At 33.4% G+C, this 27,670-nt stretch overlaps 1 protein-coding gene across 1 annotated transcript in view; it reads left to right on the top strand.

Moving 5' to 3' along the window:
• The first annotated feature begins 255 nt into the window (after nucleotides 1-255).
• LOC123534111 (uncharacterized) overlaps nucleotides 256-27,670 on the top strand; it is a 64,692-nt gene continuing 37,277 nt past the window's right edge. Inside the window, exons 1-2 of the mRNA XM_045316191.2 lie at nucleotides 256-521; nucleotides 23,198-26,631. Coding sequence (XP_045172126.2) covers nucleotides 23,346-26,631 — 3,286 coding nt within the window. The 5' untranslated portion in view covers nucleotides 256-521; nucleotides 23,198-23,345. The remainder of the gene's footprint in view (nucleotides 522-23,197; nucleotides 26,632-27,670) is intronic.

A 27,670-nucleotide genomic window follows, 5' to 3' on the forward strand; every position in this document is an offset into this window, starting at 1 on the left:
TGTGAAAAGTCAGCAAATCATATGATTAACTTTAAACGCTTCCTGAAAGAAATTGGTCGTAAGACGAGTGTGTCCTATTTGAACTGACCTGTCCGTCAGAGGCCATTTCGCATACGGAAGGCTGTTATTTTCAGGATGATTGCCACTAAGAACAAATGCATTTGAAAGTATAGTATAAGGTACAATGGATGTTTACGGAAGACAAGTGCAAGTTTACAGCAAACGTAACATTAACATCTAGCGTACGAACTTTTGGAACAGCCTTTACCACGAGCCAAAGAGAAGGAAAATGCATTTACCTTGGTTATAGAAAAGGCGGATTGGGGTAGATTATTCATGAGAAAATCTAAGCACGTGAACATATTGTTCTGTACGGTGGTGCTTATCAGTTCTTGCATAGGTAACGCTAATTGTTCCATGATCTACATACTGATATGAAATATTAAAGACGTGTTCGTTAGAAATCTATGGAATAAGTGGTATTAAACATAGAGTGATCAGGATTTTATGAAATTAAACAGGTAGAATAAAACTTCATTTATTTAGTTTTATTTTCATGATATTTAGTTTTTTTCTGTATACATATAATTCGTGTTTAAGGTAAGAACTAACTGCAGACACAAAAAAAAAAACCACAAAAAAAACAATGTAAAACATTTTTAATCATTTTTGACAACAGAATGAAATATTACTGGTTCAGAAGTAGATTAACAATTGCAAGATGCTGCAATATCAAAGGAATCTACACATTGCCTCTAAACTGTCATAAATTGACCACAATAGGAAACATTAGCGAAAAATGTGGTTAAATACTTTTTATTTCACTTAAAACTAACCAGTATTTGCACTGAAAGACGGTTTAAGAAATATGTATAACGGTCATATACGTTAAAACAGTTATACGTTTGTCTGTTATGGCTGTTGTTATTTTGTGTAAATTTAGTGGTTGTATTTTTGTAATGATAAATGAGCACCATGAATCTTTTGGCATATAAATTAATATGTTTTATACCTGCTTGAAAATTTATCTTGTTTAATAAATGTGCATCTTAGAAATGAACAGACTGTCGGAAACTAGAATTAACATAAATGCATTTTATTTATAGTTTGTATTGAAGTGCATAGACAACACGTTAGAGTGTATGATAGTTTGAGTACATTTGATAAAGATTTCATCATGATATTTCTTAAAACTTACTATCTCTAATTTTACCTTTACGCAGTGGAACCATAAAACAAAGTAATGTTAAGTTACTCATTTGTTTTATTTATACTTGATTTACGTCTCAATGAATTATTATAGTTTTAATAAAAACTAAATTATTTCTTTACTTTTAATTTTATATCAGCCACATAGACAAAGTACCTATTTCGATTGAAAAAAAATATCTAAAATCTGTGGTCATTCTTACAAATAGTTATACCTAAAGGATGTAATCCCTATTGGGATTGAATTGTTGAATTAGTGGGATTAAAGTGGGATAAATGGAATTCAGGTGGGATTAAAGTGGGATGAGCTTATCATACTGTATACAAGTTGTCAGATACTTGCATGCACGAGTGTCATATCAGTGTATACATGTAGTTAGATTCAATGTTGGATTATATTTGGTCAATGTTACGATGTACAAATGTCACACCAGTGTATGAGTATATATTAAAGTACATAGTATAACCCTTTAGCGACGTTGTTAGTTTGTCTGCCTACATATCACGAGGTCCGGGATTCGATCCACATTAGGGACCCCGGTATTTTCTTTACTGGGTTAGCTGGTGTCAGAGGTCTTTGACGGAATCAATCGGCGGACATTGACGGGCATTCTAGAAGGCTAGTACACTCTGACAAGTAAATGAGAAGTATAGTTATACTAAGTTTATAGGCCACTTCAATCAGCCGTGCTAATGGGTTACCTCTTTAGCGACGTGGTTAGGGTGGATCACAAGGACTGGGGTTGGATCCTTGCTAAGGACCTTGGTATTTTCTTCCATAGGTCTACTTTAGTGTAATACCGGTGTATAGTTATATTTAATGTAGTGTTATATTTTGTACTTGTTACGTTGTACAAGTGTCATACCTGTATATGGTTATATTCAATTTTAATTGATGCATTGATCCATCATTGTACAAGTGTCATCCCGGAATGTAGTTTGTATTTTTTGCAAAAATCATCCGTCAAATTATAACCAAACTGCAATTATAAATGTTTAAAATGAAACGATAAGGTTGAAAGGTATAATATTTAAATGTCTTTATGTGTGTCATTTTCAAATTAATCGAATAAATGAATCATGCACGTTAAACGTTTAGATGAGTCTTATACTCCATAATAATTTTATATGTAATAATTGTTCAGCACTTCTATAATTTATTCTTTATTTCTTTAAATAGCCTTAAAACGTGTATGTTTCTAACTTCCACAGAGTTTCGGAATATATAGTCAAATCATAAGTACACTTGTATCTAGCATTTGATGTATATTTGATTTCTTTTTCGCATCGTAAATAATGTTTCTGTAAGTCAATTAAAATGGAAGGTAAGTTTGCCAAAATCTTGTTTAAGTAAATATGTAGGTAAGTGTTTGCCAAACGTTGCAACGTCATTGACATACAAGACAAAGAATAAGTTAAATAAAGCGACTGCAATTATTCAAACACTTTAGTCACACTTTCATTATTTTTTGTAGATTGTCTAAATACAAAAAGTTTGTAAATTCTTGCGACAATGGCAAATTATTTTATACTGAGGGGTCATTACGGTAAAAATAAATAATTGATTGTAATCGTGTGACCAAAATGAATAACTGATGTTTATATGTACTGGGACATGGTAAGACCTTAAAAAACACTTTATCCGATTAGTACTGTTGAATACTGTCTTGACTTCGCCTGTTGTAAATGATTTTCACCGTTTTGTTCTTGGCAAAACTGAAATATAAAGATGGAAATAATCATGAACACTTGTAATTTCAAATATAATGTACAGAAAAGAGTAAGTTTCAAACTACACATTTCTATAATGGGGAGTTACTCGTGATCTGATATGTTTAAAACGTTAAAACTTAATTGCCTGGCATGAACCCCTAATTGCCTGGCATGAACCCCGTACCGTGATGATGAGGTAACAAACGTCTGCGTACTTTGTCATGCCAGCCAGGGCATTAATTCTGCTCCTTCCTGGTATGTACAGGTGCATTAAATCTGATTAGCAGGTGAACGGATTTAAAATGTTTCTAGACTGGAAGGTATTAGATCACTAACACTTATACTTTCCTCAAAATACGCCAGAAACAAATATGTTGAGAAATCATCAAAAGTAATACAACATCCTTTTTTCAGATCTTTGTCGTAAAATCTTTAAAATAAGTACAAAGATCATCTATTATAGTTATGCAATATAATATGGTATACAATTAAAAGATGTTAGCTCTACAATGCATCATATTCATAACTTTAGTACTCAATTACTTTTCTGATATTGTACAGACGTTGTAAACCACGTTATTATCAAAGTCGACATCTTGAGGTTTACACTTCGAAATGTTTTAAATGGTTCTTGGTAAGTTCTAAAAACAAGGATACATATCAAACAGGAAATGAGACGTTTCAAAAACGCAGCCTCCCTAAAACAAAACTTACAGCACGCAGACTGTGCACACTGCCAACACACTCACTCGCATACACAAAAAACACGCGAGGACAAAACGAATAAATGAAGGAATACAGTGGGGCACCGCCTTGGAACGGTCAGCGGCAAAACCACCACTGGGGAGCTTAAAACGGTTTATGGTGCGCATATCATTCTTACAATTGCAATTTTATAACTTTGGCCAAATTCCCAACTTTATAGTGTTGCCTCACCGGAATATCAGGCCGTAGGCACGTGACATGATACCCCACCCAGTCACATTATAATGACACTGGGCTGACCAGTCATAGTACTATTCTCTAAATGATGAGTGACTAGTGAGGAAATGCTAGTACCATTTTTACGTCTTTGGTATGACGCGACCAGGGATCGATCCTAGACCTCCCGCACTCGAAGCGGGCGCTCTAACGCTGTGCTACTGAGGCGATATTATCAATAATATACTCTCGAATTTAGTTGACTGACAAACCAAGCGAAGAAATTAAGGTCCGAAATGTTTCGAGTGCATATGTACTGCATTATCAGGGATAACAAAACAAATAATATTTTGTTGATAAAGTTATGAAGTTGATACTTGTATTGATTTTAAGTCTCCCATTTACTATCTATATATAAACTGCTATTTATTACAAGTTGCTTTGCGGCTATATATGTAGAACTATAGTCATATACTAATGTCCTTATCACCGGACTAAGGCCCATATTTTATAAAGTTTAACCGATTTCAACAGAGCTTACAACCCTACATCACTATAGTTAGAAGTAAATACCGTAATTGTTAATCGTTATTAAGACATTCTCTAAATAGATACATGCACTTTTTTCTAAATGTTTTACTATTGAAATAAAAGGACAACATAGACGTTAGAAGCTAGGGGTATGAAATAAGAATAAAGAATTAAGAAGCCCCTCCCCGGCTTCGTAGGTCGTATTGTGTTAAAGCTGTCCATAGGCATATTTTGCTTAGTAGGTTTTAACAAAGAACGAGGTTTCTGGTACAACAAGCACTTACAGTCCTGCTGTGTATGCATGATGTCTCTAACGTACATCGCTGAATTATAATTAACACACTATTTATATATCAAAATAGTTTAACGGCGTATTTCTGGTTTGGAAACTTGACATAATGTATGATGTCAGGAAACCACACGCAGATTTCAAACCAACAGGAATATATGTGGTTTACGAGCCAACTTTTATACCGTGCAAATTCACTATTCCATTTTTAAAGACGGTTTCACGAGTTACTCTTCAAACACCTAGAAGCGAAATATTTGATTATATTTAACTGAAATGTTGCAATATCATAAAATTAAAAGTTTATGTAGCCAGTGGTCCAGCACAACCATAAATCAACTCCGAAATAGATACCGTATTGAAATAGATACCGCAGTTGTACTTCATGTACCCATCAACAAAATATACATTTTACATGAAATGAACTATCTTTGATTAGTTTGATTAGATAATTTTTAAATCAGATTCAAAAATGTAATTTAACTTACTATTTTTATTATCATTGTGGTTGAATACGTGTTGCAACCTCCACACTCGTCAAAATGTTTGTTTTTTATTTGAAATTAATGATATTGTTTTAATTAATGGGCCTAATTATTTTACATCTTTTATTAATACAATTAGGAACAGATTATAACTCAATTGATACGAGTATGCAAACATTGGATGTTCCCCGTTCCCCGAATGTTCGAATTATCAATCCTCGTACAACGGTTACTGCCACAATTAACACACACGTTTTCGATAAATTTTCCTTCTTTACGCCTATAACGTTAATGCATTTCATTTAACAGTAGTAGGAGTATATGGACCGTTGATATGTTGATGTGTTAACATGAGTTCGTTTTCCTTTAAACCGGTTCAAGTTGCATCGATTATTTTACGATACGTTCCAAATGCATTTTGCATATACTTCAAGCAGTTACATGTAATTATTTTGCCAGCTTTTGAATGCAGTGTTCAATGTACAAAAATTATCTTCTCTACTATCTGATAAACAGCCACGTGTTGTTCATGCTATTTTGAAGGTATGCGCTCGTAAATACATTTTGCAGATTTTTGTACTCACTCTTCATGGCTTAGGGGTATATAAATGCACTTTGAATTGGTAAAATAATGCAAATGTTGTAATGTATTCAGTAGTTTGCTTTTTTCTTGTTATTTCTTATCCAAGGCGGACATAGATATATTAGCAAAACGTTCTTCTTTTATAGTTTACTGAATTTTTCATCATTCAAAATGTCAGAAAAATCAGCCAAAGGCATTAATAGTTACACAACCTGAACGTATTAATGTGAGATCGCAGTAATCATTAACGATCGTTAATCAAACTTGTCAGAATGATTTATCACGATAATCAACACTTAAAACTGCTAATCTAATTTTAAGAAGTCATTTAGACTATTATCCCTTCTCCAAAATATATGCAAAACATAACAAAATCCTTTCTTTAAAATTTAGAGAACTTTTCACAACGGTGAAACAAAATTGCCTCATAATTTATTCATTCTTGCTGAACATGTATCTGAAAGCACATATATGAAGACAGCTGAAGTATCAACAACAGCAATAATATATCCCCCTCGCAAAATAATTCTATCATAATGCGTTTGAACAGTAAAAACAGAAAATTTTCAAAACATTTTCATCAGTGAAGCAACAATCGCAACAACAGCAAAAACGAAAATGAAACAGGAGTACAGTTGAAAAAGAAGTCCTAAGTTGTAGTTATCGAACATAAAGCCCCATTGCATGTTTTCCTTTTAAAAAGATTTACTGTCTAGATAATTTTTTATTTCTTTAAGGATTACCTGTATAATACACCACATCAATTCATTAATCGTTTGTAAAGGTATACATCACAGGGTGGCTGTTCTAGCAATCAGTTGTTTTATCGAAGGAATGATCAGACATGTTGATCTGCAACAAAAAGAAGCACCATTTGTAAGTTTTATGGGAAACCAATCTAATAGCTTCCTCACGTAATTTCTTTTGCATGGTAAGTGCCTAAGGCATTACCTTACAATAAATAACTTATTATCAAAAACATTAAAGTCAAATTGAAGTCAGGCCCTCCGGATACTTTCCTCAGATAATAATGACTGTGGAATCAATGTGTTTTTGTTCTGAGATAGAAGCGGTGGTTTGAATTTCTGATTAAGAGGTTGAAATTGAACTTCTGTCGATGGAATTAATCATATTTCATCCGAAAGTTTTATTTACTGGCTTAGAGCGAGTTACTTGTACAGGGGCATTGATCAACACTGTTCTGGTTCCCGTTATCACATTTAAGGTAACTGTGGTCCCGTCAGGAACATACTTTTAGAAATACATGACTTATAATTGATTTACATAAGAATGATTTTCGTTGTTTTTATTCACACTGTTCGTGGTGTCTAAATAACTCAACTTTGATAATGATAATGGTGTTACAAGAATGACTCGTGTCCATGTTTCTTCCGTCGTAAATGTTGGACCACAAAAGTTTGATAAAAGTATTTTCTAACTCCCAAATCCCTTAGAAATCTTCTGCACCTGATCACGGTTATAAAGTACTCTATTAGCGAAAAGTAATAATAAAATGATTTTCCAAGAAAATTCACTTAATCCTCACACACACACACGCGCACGCAGGTTTATACGCTGCTGCCCATCCACTCTCTTCTGAAACCTCAAGTTTCATAGAACTTGAATATCTGAGTTGGTTATTGCCCTTGTATCAATATATCTTGTTAATGAAAAGATCAGTAGACTTCTCCTCGTGAAACAGTTACGATTATTAAAAACTTGATTTTGTACTTGTAAACCAAGGAAGAAGCTTACGTAAATGAACCAAACATTGTTTAAGATTAAAGCAAAAGAGAAAACACTTTTGATATAGATTCTGATGTTAAGAACCAAATCAATTTAAAAGTCATACCACACTCTTAAGTCAAAGTATAACAGGCCATTCATAAAGCATTCTTGCCTGTGTAACTGATATTAAAAAGAAATAAAATAAAAGTACCCCTAATTTGATACCTGATGATCACTACATCAGACATTCTTACTTTCATTTACAGTAGTGTTAATTGGAAAGGAATGTCTCTTTACATGCATGTAGAATTTATTCGAAACTTTTTTTCTAAACTCTTACACTGACAGAATTGTTTCTAGTCGGATTATTATAATAAGGCGGTACATCTGTTTGAAGATTCAGAAAATGACAGATTACTAGTGTAGCGATTTCCGCATTTATGACGTCATCTTCACACTTCAGACATAATATTCAGTTAAACACGTCGCCCTAAAGTTAAGATAACCAAGGCTAGGGAAACACCTTTTTACGCTGACCTCTAACTTTGGAACATGATGGGGGTAATGAGTGAGGATAAGGACTTGTGTACAGTTAAATGCAGTTTAAACTCAGAGAGAGTTTTGTCAGACAGTAGCCCACTATGTTCAAAATGTTCTCGACTGTCCGAATATATGCGTTACTGCAGAACTTGTTTGTTTTATGGTAGATCTTCCTACTGCATTTTTGTCGTCGTTTTTTCGTCACGCATATGAAATAAAATACAAGTTTGAACAATGTTTCTGTTCGGCTGAACGGGACTGAACTGTTTTGATTTCTGTCTTCTGGCCTCTTTCGTCGGGCCCTTAAGGGTATTTCTCTTGATGCTCCGTCTTCTGCAAAGTTTTGATTCTTAGGGCTTGCTTTTTATATAATTATACAGCAGCATTGTTGTGTTTTACATGCCATGCCTTTTTGCTTCCATTGCGCGTGTTACAGATTCACCTGGCGGGGATTACTTTTATTTACACTGCCCCGTGTCGTTGGAACAATGTGAGGGTAAGAGTGAGGTTGAGTGTGCACCATGAACCGGCTTAAGCTCCCAAGTGGTGTTTTTGCCACTGACCGTTCCAAGGCGATGCCCCACTGTGTTCCGTTATTTGTTCGCTTTGTCCTCGTGTTTTAGCTTTGTATGCGAGTGTGTATGTGGCGATAGTGTGCACATCTGCGTGCTATGAGCTTCGTTTTGGGGAGGCTGTGTTTTTGGAACATGGCATTCCCTGTCTGATATTTATCCTTGTTGTTTATGTACGAGTACAAAGTGGGGAAATAGAATATGGGAAGTTTAACTGAGTAAAGATATCTCTTGTATTATTAGTTTTAAAAGTTAAAACAAGGTCACGTGGCAATTTTACAATAGTAATTTTTAATCAACACTCTCGTGCAATCTCCAGACTTTGTAGGAAATCATTATACTTCTCTCAACCCGAGTAAAACTTATAATTGTGTAAAGCTTACGATAAAAGTATTGAACTTAAATAAAAATCATGAGTGTCGATATTATAGACGTAGCTTATAGTATTGTTGTTCTAAGAAAATAGAGAAAAGTGGAAACTTCACAGGCCGCTCAACACGACAAAAACGAAAATGTTGCAGGCTCGGTTTGATTGAGCCTGTTCATGGACGGTAGTGGAAATGCATACTACCGTCCACGCCCTCTAGCCCCGGGTTGAGCAGAACTTAACAACTCCAACTTTCATTATTGATGTGTATACAGCCAACAATCGGATGCGATTCAAAGGGTTACAACTGTGTTCAACAATATCTGAATCTAACACTTTAATTCAAGAACGGCAAATAATCATGTTTCCATAACGTTATTCCTCGCAAATAAAAACGGAAGTAATTTTGCTCGGCCACCTGTAGATGCGAAATGTGAATTTAACAATGACGGCGCAAAAGGGAAGCTTAGTTTTTAAACTCTTTAAAAGTCTGGAACTTTAAACGTTAATGAATAAGGTGTCTGACCAAGAAAGGATATACACAGATGATAATTTAAGTGCAATTTTTCTAATTTTGTCCGCAGTGACACTAAAATCGTCATACACGTATGAACAGTTATTGTGTAGTTCTTATAGAAAGTATATAAAGTTTATTTTCGTATAAACAGCATTGGTCATGTAATAACAAGGGCGGCCCTTTCGCGAGATCGAACAAGCGGTCGGACGTTGTCAAAATAGTGTCCTTTGAAAAAGAAATACTTAAAATTTTGCGATCAAAATTTCACCCCCCCCCCATATTATAACAGCTAAAACTCGTTTTTCTCGATACAATCTTGCGATTTTTGCTTGTATTTAATGCTATTTTAAATAAAAATCAGAACTGTATTTTTAATGAAAGGTGAAATAAAATTTTACATGGGTAGGTCCTTTTTGATTGTTCTATCTATTTATTGTAAAGATCGCTTATAAAAGATTTTTTTTATATGATTTTCTTATATTTGTGTCTATGTATCTGTATCAATGTAAATTTTAAAGATAAGGAGTGAATGCTTTTCGTATGCATTTATATGCGTATAAACCACATTGGGACTTCTGGAAAATTATCACAGTATCACTATCAATGTGGTTTACAAACGTATGAACGCACAAGAAATAACCTTCAATTCTTTACTAAGCAGGAAATGGCATGTTTTGTTTTATTATCAAATAAATTACAAAATAAAATATAAAGATTGGCAGATAAGTACGTTTTATTGGTTTTTGTTATCATGTTAAGTTTTCTCTATATCTTTCGCATGTGTCCCTGGAATCTGTTGATTACCCATGTTCATGTGTTTCAGGCTTTGCATTTATAACAATTGATTATTTCAGACAAAAGGATAAAAGAATTCGTATTACAATTTCTTTTTTTTTTTGCCTCACACGTTAAAAAAAAGACTATAAAATATTAGCAGGTTCACTTAACTTTTTGTTGTTTTGTACTTTGGTGAAAATGCTTACGAAAAGCATTATTTCCTCCGTATGTATGGATGTTTAACCTCGTGTTATTTTTCTAACAATCGGATATCAGACTTAAATCTTTTAATTTATTTCATTTTCAAGGAGACCATTTTTTTTTTACAATTTATCCGGTGCCAAGACGATATCAGTAAACATTCCTTGAGAAAATGTACTTGTGCATTGCAGTTCTCTATGATACAAATCAGTGATGGTAAATAAAAAAAATTCATATAGAACGGAAATAATGAATGTATAGGTAAATCACCCTTGATTCGACGCTTCTGTAAATTTGCAAATGCATTTTATAGTATGAACTTCCAGGAAAACTAGGACGATGACGTCATATGTATCAGCAACTACCGCTGTCGTGTAATTCCCACTAACTGACAGCATGGTTTGATACAGCAGGTTCGAATTTATTAGATATATTTCAGGTGTTACTGTGTGTTGGTTTGATATAGACTGCTACATCCAGCATACTCACAGCATGACATCATTATTTCTTATCTTATAGTAATGAATTAAATCTTGGAATGCACATACAACACAAACTGGATGGAATTTTCAGTTACACAACAACTCATTTCTACCTCCACGGAATGCAGTAAACAAGGCAACGTACTTAGTACCATCGTACTATGCAAGGGACGTTTAGCTGGACGACTGAATTATCATTGCATGTTATTCATGAAAAAATATATATTACGTTCATATCTACAAATGTATATAACAAGCGTCTAGTTTTTGTTTGTCTTATTTTGAATGTTATGTTTTGTTTGTTTGTTTGTTTGTTTGGATGGATGGATGGATGGATGGATGGATGCATCCGCATCTTTGTAGGTATATATGAACATACGTTTTTCTATCTGTCTGTCTGTCTTTCTGTATGTATGTGTTTATGTCAAAAAATTGTATGCCTTGTGCATATTTTTGAAAGATATTGTAGCTTGCCAAAGGTATTTTGCAATGCGTAATTAACAGAAAACGAATGAAATGAAATAGCTGACCTGAGTATGATTGCTACTAATAACAGTTGAAACAGATATGACATTTTGATATACAGTAATTTACTTTTAAATATATTTCTGTACCTTTCATTCGTACTATGATTTACAGAATAATGATCGTTAATTGAATGTTTATGGTGTTTAATACATGTATGTTCTCATTTGCGTTTCTAGCTATTTATGAGAGAGCTGTTACAGCGCTTAAGTTACTATAATGTGCAGGTATTTTCACTTACATATGAATGTTGAACAAAACCTCAATTCTTATGAAGCTTAAATAATCATAAAATAAATTAAAACTGCAGTAGCTTACAATCGAATGTTAATAATGTTGATCAGATAAATATTTATGATATATTTATAATTACAATTTCAGATATAGACACTTTCTGATGATATAGGATATGTTTAACAAGCTTACCGTTAAACCTTTACGCCAACGCAATTGAATAGGATTATGCTAGCTATTGTAATGATAATAACAGTGTTCAGGTATTTTCTGTTTTAGATAAATAATCAACAACTGATCTTAACTATGATAATTATTATTTTTATGTTACTTGTAAAATGTTGTTCTCATTTAACTACATGTTATTTTGAACATAGCTGCTACTGCCCTCTACGGCCGTATGGTCCAGGATGGACTAGCTCCTAGACTGAGATATATCTTATTTTACATTTTTATGATTAAGTGAGGTGAACGGAGCCAGTCTATATCCTATGTCCAATATCATAATAACATCATTCCTCTAAGAAAGTCTCTAAAATTGACTGGCTTTTGACTTTACAATATTGAATTGAACAAACAAAAAGAAAATAATAAAGGAAAAAAATGCAGAAATATACAGTACACATGTACTCACATATATACTATGAATGTTATGTATGACATTGTTGTTCTGGACATTATTTATTTAATCCTTACACTGCTAAATTTCTATAATGAACGTGTCCATCTTTCAATTTGGACAGTGCCATGAACTGTTAAAAGGGGTGCTTACCAAAAAGATACTGACTGAATAGCGAACAGTGCAGACCATGATCAAACTGCTGATCTTGTTATGCACTGATCGCAAAGGCAGAATCACTTGCCGCCAGCAGGCTAAGGATTCAACATCAGTTTGCAATACAAGAAGCGAACTGACCTTGCTTTCCGACAGATATTTTATATCATAAAGCCCCTGCGTCATAAGTGTAACGTCATCTCATAGGTGAGCTACATGCATTGTTCAAAGTGCGGTACCACGTTCGGTTAAAGACCCGACTTGAAACGGACCAGTTTAGCTGGGAATGTTCTGGGAAAAATGTGTAAATATAATTAATACGTGTTCTGGCAATGGAACAGATGTTATGTCGTGACACAAATGTTCATCATTTCTATAATACAAAAAGAAAAAGTGTTATGTTTCAGAAATCAAACTTTAGCTATACTTCTTACTAAAGGGAGTCGTTATGGATGGCAGTAGAAGAGTATGTAGATGACGACCATAAACGTTTTGGTATCCAAAATGACTGTACTGTAATGGAGTTTAATGAGAAATACAGAAGTAACAAATTACAATATAATTTACAGAGTAAAATAATTCATACTGCCATCTATACATTGTTTTATGAATGCTGTTAAATATATGTTTCATTTTATCAAATATTCAATAGGATATGTTTCGGAATAGGTGGTTCAAATAGTAGTACTATTGCCAATCCTGAAATAAGTCTCTTTGTTTGACTTTGATCACTAAAACGGTGCATATTCAGAATTTTGTTTGGTAAAAAGACTTGAACCTACCGTTTTACATTGCAAAAGAAAGTTTTGTCAGTCACACCATACTACTTCATAGAAATGGGAAGACAGTTTTCTCATCATATTGCTTTAATTTGTTATTGATTAACCAATATCATTATAACATGCATTTACAAACATATTACACTTTTAGCAAAAAGTCCAGCGGTAAGGCAAGAAGAGCCTTTAAAAATTTGTTTACGAGGTTTCAACATTTTCTGTCACTATTCACGATGTCTGATAGTCAATCTGCAAATATGCTATACAATCATATGTTTTAGCGAGACTGAGAGTGAGCTATGTTTAATATAAGAATTGGTTGGCGAGGTAGAATATTTGTGATACGTTACTATTTTCATGATATATACTTTGAGTAAAACTTTTATCCTGTCACCTCATATTAAACGGGTTTCAAGATAACAAAATATTTTCAATGAATTTCATAAAAACAAATGGGTTTACCATACCCTGAAAACATTAATGTATAACACGTGTTATTAACAAAATTACAGACTTCAGAAGAGAGCCACCCAAAAACATAAAACCATGCAAAATATTACTATAATAGAGCCAGTTTAATTACATATTTTGGCATTTGTTTGCAACGTACGGATGTGATACAGCAAAATGAATGAAAATAGGCAGTACCCAATCGAACAGAATCAAACGCAAGTCTTAATTACTCGGGATAGTTAATGAAAGGTAAAACAGGTGTTTTCTCTGTAGTTTTCAGGCGGTTATAGTATTAATGCATTACCGTCCGATTGAAAATTCCAACAGCTATAATAAATTAAATCTTAAGTAAATGATTATTTAAAAACTACAAATAAAATTCGTTTAGTAACAATTTAGTTTTCATAGAAAAAAAGTTAAATTGTACTAGCAGTTTTTATGTATATCAAACATGATTTCATATGCTAGTAGTAAAAGGGGCGTAATTTGAATTTTTACATTGTGTGATGCTTCCGTAAGATCTTCATGTAATGTTTAAATGAAATATTAAGTTTTCTCTATAATACCAGGCCCCGTGTTCACAAAACATTTTCAGTCTCAGCTGAGTTTGATAATGAAACTTTATTTGTCATTTATATCTAAATAGCATGATCAAAACTAAATTTTAAGTTAATAACGATTTTCAAACGATTTTTCAGTAATGATGGTCAGTCTCAGTTAGAATTTAACCTAGAAGTTTTAGTAAAATTGATATTAAAATTTCAAACTCAAACTCAGCTGAGACCGAAAAACGTTTTGTGAACACGGGGCCAGATTTTCTAAATATTACACTCCTACTGCAGGTTTGATTTATACTACAGACATAATTATTATGACTTTAGGAAAAGAAGCAGTTTGTTTTATACAAGGAGCGAAAACTCTTACCAATAATACGAAATTAGACTACAAGTGCCAATGTTGCCGTCTCCAGGTAAACGATGATAATAAAAATATGTAAAAATGTATTTACAAACAAATATTTGCAAGTTAAAGGTGACTAAGAAATTTTATCAAGTGTTTACGGCACATAAATAAAAGCACACGAATATCTATTTTCACGAATACAAGCAGCGAAAATTGCGAAAAAATTATCTCTGCTAATATTTACGAGTGTATAGCTAATATAAGTTAGCAATGGTATCAGCTTATTACGTAATTCATCTTATTGTATCCCCTCAGTTCTGATCGTCATTGTTTTGTCATCTGTTCAAAATATAGCCAAAGTACCTATGTAGTTTATGAGTTTGCGGTTCAAGCGTCAGATGCATAATGTCCTGTCCTTGGTGTTCAGCAATGCTTAGTTTGAAAAGCAGCAGTTTAATTCTTTTTTAGATGCACAATTTCGTTGTTCTTGTTTAGTTGAGATAAACCATAAAATAAACTGATACCGCCGTGCTATATACTGATGGGCTGTATCGCTCTTGTCGATTGTAGAAAGAATGTGTTCCCACTCACTGTCTTGACGTTGTAGGAATACTGCGTTTAAGGAACGTGGCTTTCCCTGCTGAATATTCGTCCTTGCTCCACCTTCACCCAACACCCGACCCTTTTATTTACCCCTTACCACCCCACCCCCATGTTTCTGTATTTTTCATATATATTATTATGTACTTGTTGTTGGATTTTTGAAGCAACCCCGTCTACAATATTATTCCGTTACAGCATCATCTTTTTGTTGTGGGCCTACTTTGCGATGCTCGGCTCTATGGCTGTGTTTGGGGTGCTCTGTGTTTCCGGGAAATCTACCCTTACATTTTATCTTTTGTGATAAGAACATAACAGTCATTATATGTTTGAAAGATTCTGACTACGAAAGAGGCAAAGTAATATTCATGTTCCTCTGTTTGTGGGGAATTAAGAATAACTAGCTATAAGTGCTACTGTAATTGCTTTTGAAACTGTTAGCCAATTTAAAGTTTTCAAGTACAAAATTAAGATTCAGTTAAGATGCTAAAATGAACTTTTCGTTTTTTGCTCACAAAAACATCTAAGATGACTTGATATGACTTAATATCTAGCACCTTTCCGCAATAATATTAATACTTCAAAGCAATTAGTAATACATTTTAAATCTTTACCACTTAGGCAGGTGCATCTATCAATAAGCATTGATTTACTTTTGATTACTTTTGAGTTCAAAGATTCTAGACCAACATCAATGATAAGTAGTTTATCATCGATAAGCAGTTTATTATTGATACCGAAGTCGTTCGAAGTGGCATCAAGCTATTCAAAGATTTATTAACACAAAAATGACATTATTTTAAAAACTCGAGGTAATGGGAAATAGTTTTGAAAAAGAGATGCTTTTCACAAATTTGATATCTAAAACATTTTAACAGTATGACAAGCACTAATACAACCATCTGTTTTATTTTATGTTTTATCTATTTATTGATTTCAACAAGAAAAGGAAAAGTAAGTTACGACGAGACAATTGTACACTTAGACAATATACCGATCGTCTGTTGTTGATTGATTTTAAGCGAAAACTAATATGCCATTTCTAGAGTGGTTTTTTTTTCAGGAATTTCAGAACAAAGAATTACTCAATAGTCTCTTTTCAGAGTTTTGGCTATTGCAGCTTTCTGTAACATGTTCTATGCTTATTAAAATAGAATCAAATAGTTTTCCTAAACCTTTTCTTTCCTGGCTACTTTTTCAATCTGATTGAATATAAGTACAACGTAGAAGTATATGAATAAGTACATAGGACAATCATTTTCCCGCATCTTATTACCTCCACTACTGAATTCTGTAGGTTTTTGTGTTAATTATGATAATATTCGGACACTCATTGTTTCGCTGTACAAACATTATTATACGTTTATTACCAACAACAATAATAACATAACTGCATTCCAAAGTCAGTCTTTAGCATGGAATAAACTACGCAGCAGTTACAGTATACATGCTCCGAAATCATTTCCAGACATGTTCAGATTAGGGGCATTTATGATAACTTTTACAGCACTTTGATAAAAGTTATTATGTGGTAGCTTTGGAATCTACATAATATTTATATGACTGTCTCTCCCAATAATACTTTGTAATTGAGCTATAATCAACGTTATTTTACAACGAAACGACCATAACTTTTTATATTTCTTTATACTATATTCTAAGGGTAACAGTCGTTTTCGCAATGTGGCAAAAATTAATAGTGTAACATAATTTCAGCAACTTTATGGTTCTTAAGGTTTGCTTTTTATATAATTATACAGGAGCATTGCCATGCCTTTTGCTTCCATTGCGTATGTTAGAGATTCACCTGGCGGGGATTACTTTTATTCATACTGTCCCGTGATTTTTGTAATGGTGGGGGTAAGAGTGAAGTTGGGTGCTCACCATAAACCGGTTTAAACTCCCCAGTGGTGTTTCGGCCATTGACCGTTCCAAGGCCATATTTGTTCGTTTTTTCCTCGTGTGTTTGCTTTGTATGCGAGTATGTGTGTTGGTAATGTGCACGTTGCGTGCTGTGGGTTTTCGTTTTTGGGAGGCTGCATTTTGGAACATGGCATTCCCTGTTTGATATTTGACCTTATTTTTTATAATTACATATTTTCTATAAACACAAAACAAAACTGAATCAACTAAGCATTACTGGGTATTTATCATCACATACCTTGAGACATGCCTATTCGGTTAAACAGTGCATCAGGGGCCTTTGTCTTGATTTTGTCTATTCAAAGTGAACCTTACTGTTCCGTCACCAGTCCCTTCAGATTTAACTTTCATTATGTAAGTATTGGAATAAGATATTTTCATTGAGTTTTATGTTATGATATGGTACACTTATTTCATTTTAAGTGCGTACAATATGACAATATATCGACCTGGAAGAACGACATCAAACGAGAGACAGTCAATACTCCTATGGACAGAAACTAACAATTAACAGTAACAATTCTTTAATTATTAGACAACAATTCAAAGATAAGTTCAGAGAAGGATTAGAAAAATCTAAACATTTGCAGACATTCGTGACTGGATAGAGGAGTTCAAAATTTCAAGCTTATTATCTTGGGTAGTAAAAAAAAACAATTTGTTCGTATAATTTATGTACATATTTATAAAATATGTTTACAATATTTATTTTTGGTCATATAAAAAACTTCAAGTTTGAAAGTTTTCTAACTGCTATCCCTGGAGACTTTTTGAATCATATGTAGCTTGTCTTTGGTTCCTTCGAAAGAAGTATTTTAAGGAAACACTGTAACAAAATTGATACATCTAATAGAAGAAAACAGCCGATAGCGTAACATCTATTTTGTTTACGTAAACTGCAGTGCACTTTTAATGTTTTACATGCTTCATACGAATTAACATACTCATAGTTTTCAGAACGTTTATTAGGTTAGAACTTCAACGGTTTTTGTCAATTTTCTGTCGTTAATTAAATTAGATAAAGTGGCGTCAATAAAAACAGATGTAGTGTAAAATGTATTTGCATCCATTTATTTGAAAATATAAATGATTCTATCATATTCATAAAAATACTTAAAATAGAGAGCGTAATCATGATGATGAGCATGACGTCGAAAGGAGTTTTATTAAAACATGAACTTACCAAACAATGATAATGTTTTTTTTTACGTGTAATGCCAGGCAACTGTTTCTAGATTTGATATGTTCACATAGTACCATGCTATGTATTAAACACTGAATAGATCGAAAACGGAACCAAACCAATTGTTTCAATACTACTTAAATAATCTGCAAGGACAATGCAATGAGGCATTGCACTATAGTACCATTTGCATAGTAACATCGATAATTTTGTTGTTTTCTTCCTGTTTAGAGATCTTTTTTTTTGCATTCTGCAGAAAAAAGATCTTTCTAATATTTCGTCTACCTGTTTTTGTTGTAATAATTGCACTTTTATCACTTGCAATTACTATAATGATTATTTCTGCAATCAAAATAATTACACTACAATAATAACATATTATAGATAAAAACACCAGTAATAAAATGTATATATATGAGTATAGTATGAAAATTATTTTGTTTGTCGTTTTACATGAATGAGCTAATTTAGATAACATTAAAAGGCTAGTAATGATTTGGAAGCCTTTAAAAAAAGTTTGACAAGTGGAAAAAAACTTAATGTAAACTGTATAAAATGTCCAATTACAAAACACTCGGTTAGTAGATTATCTTGCATACCATATGCTTTGCTGTTTTATTGGGTTTAAAGTCACAACGACCAATGTAGGTAGAATGGTGACATTTTCAGCTTTCATTTTTTGGGGGAAGACCACAGGTGCCCATCTGACGATTTATTGAGGCATTAGAAGGCAGAACTACCGGCATTCTGCAAGGCTGCTGGGATTGCTTAATTACATGAAGAATTTTACACCTTAGTCGACGTTCCATCCTAATTGGTGATTGACAAGTGATTCTGACTCGACGACCTTAACCATTCGGCTACGGAGGTCCCTCCACCATATGCTTTGATCAGATGCCTTTTCTAAGATATATAGTATATAAGAGCTGGCATCCGAAATCGGAGCATTTGGTGTTTGCTTTCCAGTTAATCTGTGTGATTGCTTTATTTTGTCTAAATCATTGAACTGTAAATAGAAAGTGGTTTTTAACTACTGAAGTGCCTTTTTGTACTGAATGAAATTCCAGTTGTAACTTTGCGAAAACAAGCACACTTTCTAAATAATCTTTCACATCTATACAAACTAATGCGTAAGAAACATTTCGACAATTACTGTGTTTTCCTCTTGATGAAATTACTTCCAGTTGAGAGAAAATAACTTCCACGTGTACGGATCAGAGAAATGGGCGGAATGCTTCGGAGTAATTCACAATATTCCGCATGTATGAAACACACTTAGAGAAAAATCTCGTTTCGAAAGTGTCAGTCATTTATAATTGTCGGCCAGCTATTTCTTCCGAGATACCTGTTTTGTTGTTCTCATTATGTGTGATTTACACAAGAACACTTAAGTCTGATCTTCTGCTTGTTACATGTATGCGAGAAAAGAATTCGATACAAACGACATATTAGAAAGAAAGCTTCCATTTACACTAGAAAAAAAACATGTCATGTGGAGTGCTGTATGGTGATTCTTTAACGTGACTTTCAAGATAAATTGTCTTTCTTCTTAATTTGATACATTTTTCATAAAATAATTAAAAAAAAATGACCATGCTAGTTAAAAGTAAAATACTCTGCGTACATAATGTCTCGGTAGACTGATGTTTAAAAGAAAATGAAATAATCTATACAAATTTAACACGCCAGTGATGGTGTACATACTGACTAATCATTAATGCTAATGAATTGATACGTCATGTGAACTGGTTTATATAAACATGAACATGTGATATGATTACCTTATCAGGCATGATAGTAATAAATTATGTACATGTTATGTACAAAGTTGATATGGTCATGCTAGTTAATTGGTAAACTCGCTTTAAATAATTTCGTTTCTTATGATCTTTTCAACTGGCATGTTGTCCGAAATGGTCAGTACTTTTAGTTAGCGTAACGATATTGCAGAAACGTGAACTCCAAAAGCTTGATAACTCGTCGGAAGACCAACACATAAATAAGAATTTTAAACTTTGACAGACACTTCGAAATGCACATACATGTAGTTTCACCTGAAATAATAAATGCACTTATAATCAATAACCACACTTTTTTTAACTAATAAGAAGGCACATACTCTGACAAGTACAATCAAATAATAAAATTGTACGGCATTTCAATGTCTTAAGATTAAAGCGCAATTAAAACAATAAAGATTACTTTCGACTAATGAAATAACACAGTAAGCATAAAGTTTGCATTGATATACATTCGCATCTGCTCCAATCTTTAATGTTTGTCAGTTTGTTTCTTGAGTAGCATCATTGGTGGCAATGCTTATGTTATGCTTATTATTATTTCTATCGTTAAAACAACAGTATCTTTTAACGTTACCTCGAATTGTTAGTGTATGGGGTGGTGGGAGTGCGCTAAATGATTCATTTCTGTCTTAATTATCTATTTTCTTAATGCCCTCAATTATATGATCAGTATTACATTTAGTTAGAGCTATAACGGGAACACGGCATGACGCCATTTTATTCACAAATAAAATCCTGTCAAAATAACAAGCGTGGATTCGTAAACACAATCATTGCCATCATGTCCAATGAGTGCAAAGTATGACTCTTCAGAGAAACAATAAGAAGGACGGTTGATATAGCAAAGTTTGAACTAGTACAGTATTGTTGCAATGGTCATAAACGTACCTGAGCCATAAGCCCTAGCGTATGGAAGGGATGAACTTGAGAAGTAAGCATAAAACATGTTTAAGGTTGTTATGAAAGCAGTTGTGGAATTCTATGACTTACCGTCTATAATGTACGAAATATGATTCATATTATGGATGTTTGGAAGAATAGGACGAAACTAAATAAATTAAATGATAGCAGACATGGTTTGAATGAGTTTTTTCGTGGAAGGAAATGTAATATGCAACACCTCGTCGGCTTAACCTGACTTCTTTATACAAATAACTTGAAGGACTCTATGATCACATATAGGACCAGAAAAATGTAGCAACACTGAGCAGCGGCCAATTGTCAGTGATGTGGTTTGTCTGAAGAAAAACAATAGTAGAATTACGTTTACTTGCTGTACACTCTTACCAAAGTGCTTTTAACAGGTCTGCATACGGCTTAACGAATAAATAGTGTTTTTACAATTTCTTTTCTTCTAACAATTTGAATGGAATGTTTTCTTGCAGGCACACCAACTCGTAGTTTTATATAAACATGTACGCTTAGTGCAGCTGTAATTGTTTCTTTCATGTTTAAATTACGCAAAAGTGTACTACACTTACAAATTTGCAGCTTCAAGGATCATGCATATCAATTAACACATACCTCACACAAACCTTTCAGATGTCTTTATTAAATTACCATTTTGTCTATTTCTCAATTATCTCATTATATTGCACGTGTATCTTTGGGAAGGGCGTTTTACTTCTGCCTCCACTTTAGCGTTTTCGTTATATGTACACCTGCAACGCTTTTGAAAACCCAATGCATCAATCTAAATGATATATATATTCTTTAAAGCACACATATTCGACAATATTTTGTTTTACCTGAACCAAACCTATATTGGCATCACTTTATCCGTCCGTAATTGTAGTTTGACAATATAATTCCATTCTTTTGCATGTGTCGCAACATTATTGTTTTCGGTAGATATCTTTGAAATAAGAGAATGGTTTACATAAGCTTATGGGCTCATACAGCATATTTACATATAAAGTCCCATAGCTCATGATGTTTTTACAAAATTGTCCAATTTCAAAATTTTAATATTAACGGCAATAACTTAAGACTCCATTGGGACTTTACTGTAACACTAATTAGTAAAATATGCCAGTAAATGAGAAGAGAATGAAGACCAGATGAACTTCTCTCAAGAATATACATATTATATTTATTATATTTACACATTTTCATGTATCTAATGTTTAATTTGAACAATTAATTTCAAAAAAGAGTTTGTTTTCATTACATTACTTGAGGGTTTGATTTGAACTTGGCGCTTATTTTCTAACATCTTGTTGTCTAAATTGGGTACATGTCACATACACATAAGAAAAGAGAGTTACTGAAGTAATGTTTAGATTGAACTGGAACTTAAGTAATTCAATGGGTCAGGATCAACTGAAGAAGTGAGACTGAGATAAAATATTAGATATCATGACGTTTAACGTATAACTTGAATATAACGTATAATTTAAATATATAGCAAAGAACAAAGGCCTTAGATATTGCAACACGTGCTAGAGTTGCATAGACTGTATTTGCAATTTCAACACGTCGTCGTCCTGTTAAATACTAGGACAAATGCAATATGGCATGCACTGCTTGACACGCAGTTGTACCTACTAACTGATATTAATTGGAACAGGATAAACATATAAAATGATAGAGAAATAATTAAACATTTGTAAAGTGATAGTTCCTGTGCATGGGCCCGACAGGTTTCCTGTTAACTGATGTACTTGTCTGAAAAACATATCTTGTTAAGCAGATAAAGTGACGATTTACACAAATAAGCTGGCAAACTTTGCTAATTCAGAGCATTTTAACGTGTCATTCGTAAATGTTATCCGGTGCATATTGCAGGGTCTAGGAAATAGATTTACATGTACAAAAGTAAAGGGAAAACACGTTTTGTTATATGGGTAGTCTCGTATCTTCAGCATGTGGTTATATTAAACTCATCGGTATGATAGTCATTTTCTACGCCATTGCTTAAACATACTACATTTTGCACTGTGCTACTATTTATCCCTTAGTTCTGTCAATTATCATTTGGGCTCAAACAACCAAAAACAAGCGATGTTGTATTATTTGTAAACGAAACAGAGTAATTGTATTACCATGTATAATTCAAGTTCTTCATTTTAAAAAATAACTAAAATCTCTCTTTTTATTCTATTTTAGAAAATCAAAAGGAAGGATTTTGCCAACAGAGTAACAGATTGGCAGTTTAGTGATAATAACAATTTAGTACATTGACTGTAATACTAAAATGGAATCGTGTCACCGGATGGCAAATGGATAGCAAGTCTCAGATTGCATAACTGAAACAATGACAAAGAAGGAGAAACGGAAAAAACAAAAACAAGAAAAGAAGAAAGAAACAGAAGAGAAGGATGTCTCAAATGAAACAAACAAAACTAATGCTAGTGGGAAAAGTAATAGTCGCAGTAGATCAAGAGGCCGTCGATCGTTGTCTTCAATCTTCCGAAAGTCTAATTCCAGAGCAGAAAGCAACGACACGTCTACACTTTTACAAAGTGGAGATGCAAGTTTATTTACAGAGACTGAACAAGTAATCAATCCACGCATCAACCCACGTGGTCACTTACAACGTATGACTGTACGCGAAGCATTAGTTTATGATCGTCATCGAGGCAGATCACCTAATCGTAGAACTAAAAAATTAGAAAAGAAAATTTTAGAAAATGAGGCCCGTTTATCAAGCGGTAACCTTTCTATTTCTCTTCCACATCTTCTTGATCAATTTCCAGAGGACCAATCTGAAGAACCCGCAAAGCCATCAACGTCTTATGAAGCACGAGGCGGGTCTACATTACCACGTGTTAAGAAAAGACGTGGTCAGTCAGATGGTAGAGATGCTCAAGAATTCAGGCAAAGTGATTTTCAAGGCTCAAACATTTCCAGTATACATGATAAACCTATTCAAATTCTCCCGTTAGATAAACGAAAATATCTAATTAACAAAAATGCTGATGGAACACATAATGTTGAAACAAGTATTGATTACGACATACGAAACGATACAAACAAAACGCATTCCAATAGAAAAGAACTTCAAATTCCTGACGAACAATCCGACATTGAAAAGAGAAGGCACGACACATATAATACATTTCTTTCTCTGCGAGAAAAGAAACATACACTATCACAAGTACACATCCCTACAGAAAACCAAAGTGATGACATGAAAAATACAAAACCGGTTCAAAATACGGTAAATAGTTCACAATCAACCCCTTACAGTTCAAATTCACAAACAACGGAAACGTGTAATCTGACAAGTAAATTTGAAAATGAAAAAACTTATAATAACCTTCAAGATACCAAAGACGCTATTGAGTCTCCAGAACATGCCAACACAATCAATGCACATAAACAAGCTTCTATCATTCCCGTCAATGACATCTCACCGCATAAAGGTGAAAAGACGAAACGATCGTCTTATGTCTCACCCAGGCGTTTCAGTCGATCGTCAAGGACAAGTGTGACTTCAAATAGATCTGATACAAGCAACCGTTCATTATCTTCTGAACATAAACCACAACAAAAGCCTACCGAACCCATAATAGGTCCAGTAAAGTATCATAGACATTTTAGCAGAGAAATTAGCAAATCAAAAGTTCCAAGGGAAGACAAAGGCGAAGAGACTAAATACCTTCAACAGATGGTTGACGCAAGCACAAGTATGGAGGAACTACCTTTTACATCTGTAATAGCGGAGAACACTAATAATTTAGATATTTCTAATATTATAGGTACTGAAGACAATGGGAATGCCTTAAATAACTCAGTAAGTGAACCAAATAATGTTGTTACAGAAATGCACACTAAAGATGAAATTAATCAAAGCTTGGAGAACGAGAACACAATATTCAAACAAGAGTGTTTGACCGAGCTTTCTGTTGAAGAACCTATTGAAGATATAAATAAGGTATCATCCCTACAACGCGAAGTTATAGTTATTGATAACGAATCAGAAAAGAACATTCAAACCCATGACCACGAAAGCATGTTTAGACCTATAAAATCTGATAGTGATTTGTATGTACATCGAGGTCCTATCGAAAATGATAGCAAAATTCATAAATCACACCACGTAGGTTTTGAAATAGGCGAGATTGAGGTACTTTCGACGGATATTCTGATAGAAAATGGACAAAATTCAGAGAATAATACAGATCTTAACGTAGATACTAGAAAAGTAAAACATGAAAAAGAAGATACGGACAACAAAAAAGAAACCGAACATGATAAAATGGAAAAAGAATGTAAAAAGTCTTGGTCAGGGAAAAGCAAAAAGGAAAAACGAAAATCTAAAAAGAAAAAGGAAAAACTTAGGAAGGAAAGTGGGTGCAGCAATAAATCGATTGAATCTGCTGAAAGTAAAAATTTACAAATAAACGAAAAAGTCATTACCACTGAGTCATTATCTAAAATTGACAACGATGATGAGAAAATTCTTACTCAAAATTCTAAAGGTAAAAAACGAAAAAGCATCCTGAAAAGACGATCCAAGGATAAGGGAACTAAATCAATAAAAGATGCAGTTAAGCCTATAACAAGGACAGCATCTTTAAGTCAGTTTATCGACAAGTGCGAATCCGCAGAAAGAAGGAAAAGTGTATCACTTTGCGACAAACGATCAAGGTCTATGGACGATATCACTAAAAACACTAATATTGAAAACAAGGCATGTGAGCCAAAGGAAAAGGAAGAACCACCAAAACCTATTCCTAAAGATAGTAAAAGTGCGGATGCAAAAGATGTTAAGCAACCAAAACTTTCTATTGCGGCAATTGTTGCCATAAGAGCTAAAATATCTCGTATGAAAAGAGCAAAACAAGAACAAGCTAAGGCCAAAGTGCTTCAGGCAACTGATGAATCTGACTTAAAGATAGAAGATGTGTCCCATACAGGAGAGGATACCGATATGAGCGTGGCAAAAGTGTTTTATGAAAATGAGATAAACACTAGCCTTGGGAAGTCTGATACTTCTCTTTCACTCATTGAAGATGCGGACAAAGAGGTAAAAGATCTTGTTTACGACAAACGAATACAGTTTGCTCCTTTCTGCGACGATACAATATCAGAAGAAGAAATGATAAAACAGCGTCAACGAAACACAAGGTTAACTTCAAGACGAGAAAGTAAAGTCAGACAACGGCAAAAGAAAGTAATAAATTGTTGTAAGAAAGGTATTGCCTTCCTGTTTTCACATATAGGATTATGTTCACTTGTCGTGGGTTACTGTATTTTAGGAGGAATAATATTCAAAGCCTTAGAAGGCGAAAACGAAATAGAACAAAAGAAAGAAATAAAAGAGCTGCGGCAAAATTTTACAGAGAAAATTTATAGGCTTGCTTTTGAAACAACATTGACAAAAGGCAATCGAGACATCTTTATGATTGAAGTGAATGCGATATTAAAGAACTTTTCTGTAATGATACATAAACAGACAAAAGAAGCAGGTTGGGATGGTAAAGAGGTGAAAATGACTGTAAATACAGACGGAGAAGAATCGGTTGAACCTGAACCCGAGCAGTGGTCTTATCCGAGCTCACTTCTGTATGCCATTACAGTTATGACAACTATAGGTAAGAATGTATAATAAGTATTTCTAAATAAGGTGAAAATATATCATTATACCTTATAAATATTATGTCAGTTCGTAGTACTTCATCGTCAGCTGACGCATTACAGAGAGAACTACATAAGCATATTACCTGCGATTTCCAAACAGTTTAAAATCATATCTTTCATTTAATATAGTTCTGTACGTTTGATAAACCGGAAGTGATGGCGTAACATTATTTATCCGGATAACGTAGAATAGAGCCTGGATTCAGCGTATGGAAAGGAAAATCATTTTATGAATAAATGGCAACCGGTGAGTAAATGTGTTACAACTGCAACGTTACAATCTTTCTAAAGTTATAATATGATACTAAAACATCTAACATGTTAAATAATGTCCCCAAAAAATCTTAAAATCTTAAAATTTTAATCATGGGCAAATATCTCAAAAACAAGCACAAGGATTTATACATTTCATTTCACCATATTATAGGCCATATGTTTATTTACGACTGTGAAAAGTTTCACTAAAATCTACATTTTAGAAAAAAAATGTTGGCGAAAATGTTATCAAACTTATGATTTTCCCATAGACTCCCATTATGAACATGATGAAAATTTGTGTGAGGTCCACATTTTTCAAATCACTCTGACAAACATGCAGAACTACCTTAATAACATCGACATTTAGTGTATTTTTAAGTGAAGAGATGTTGAAATTATTTCGCAGAAGTATTCTTTGTGCATGTTTTAAACATATTCATATAAATGTATAATTTTGAATATTAATCAAACTTCATTTGATCAGTGTCTACACAATAAAACGTTTCAAACTATGCATTCTAAAGCTTGGGCATTATCGGGTATAACTGTGGTAAAGCTCTTTTCAAGTTTTCTCTTGTAAATAAGAAACAATTTATAGCAAAAGAGTGTTTTAACACTATTTATGCACGATGGGCGGTTATACGTCGGGCGTAATTATTTCACGAGGGCACATTTGTACGACGTTTTACCGCCCGAGTGTATAAATAGTGTTAAAACTCGGTTTTGCTATAAGTA

The sequence above is a fragment of the Mercenaria mercenaria genome, chromosome 12 (genome assembly GCF_021730395.1).
Source record: "Mercenaria mercenaria strain notata chromosome 12, MADL_Memer_1, whole genome shotgun sequence".
NCBI classification, from domain to species: domain Eukaryota; kingdom Metazoa; phylum Mollusca; class Bivalvia; order Venerida; family Veneridae; genus Mercenaria; species Mercenaria mercenaria.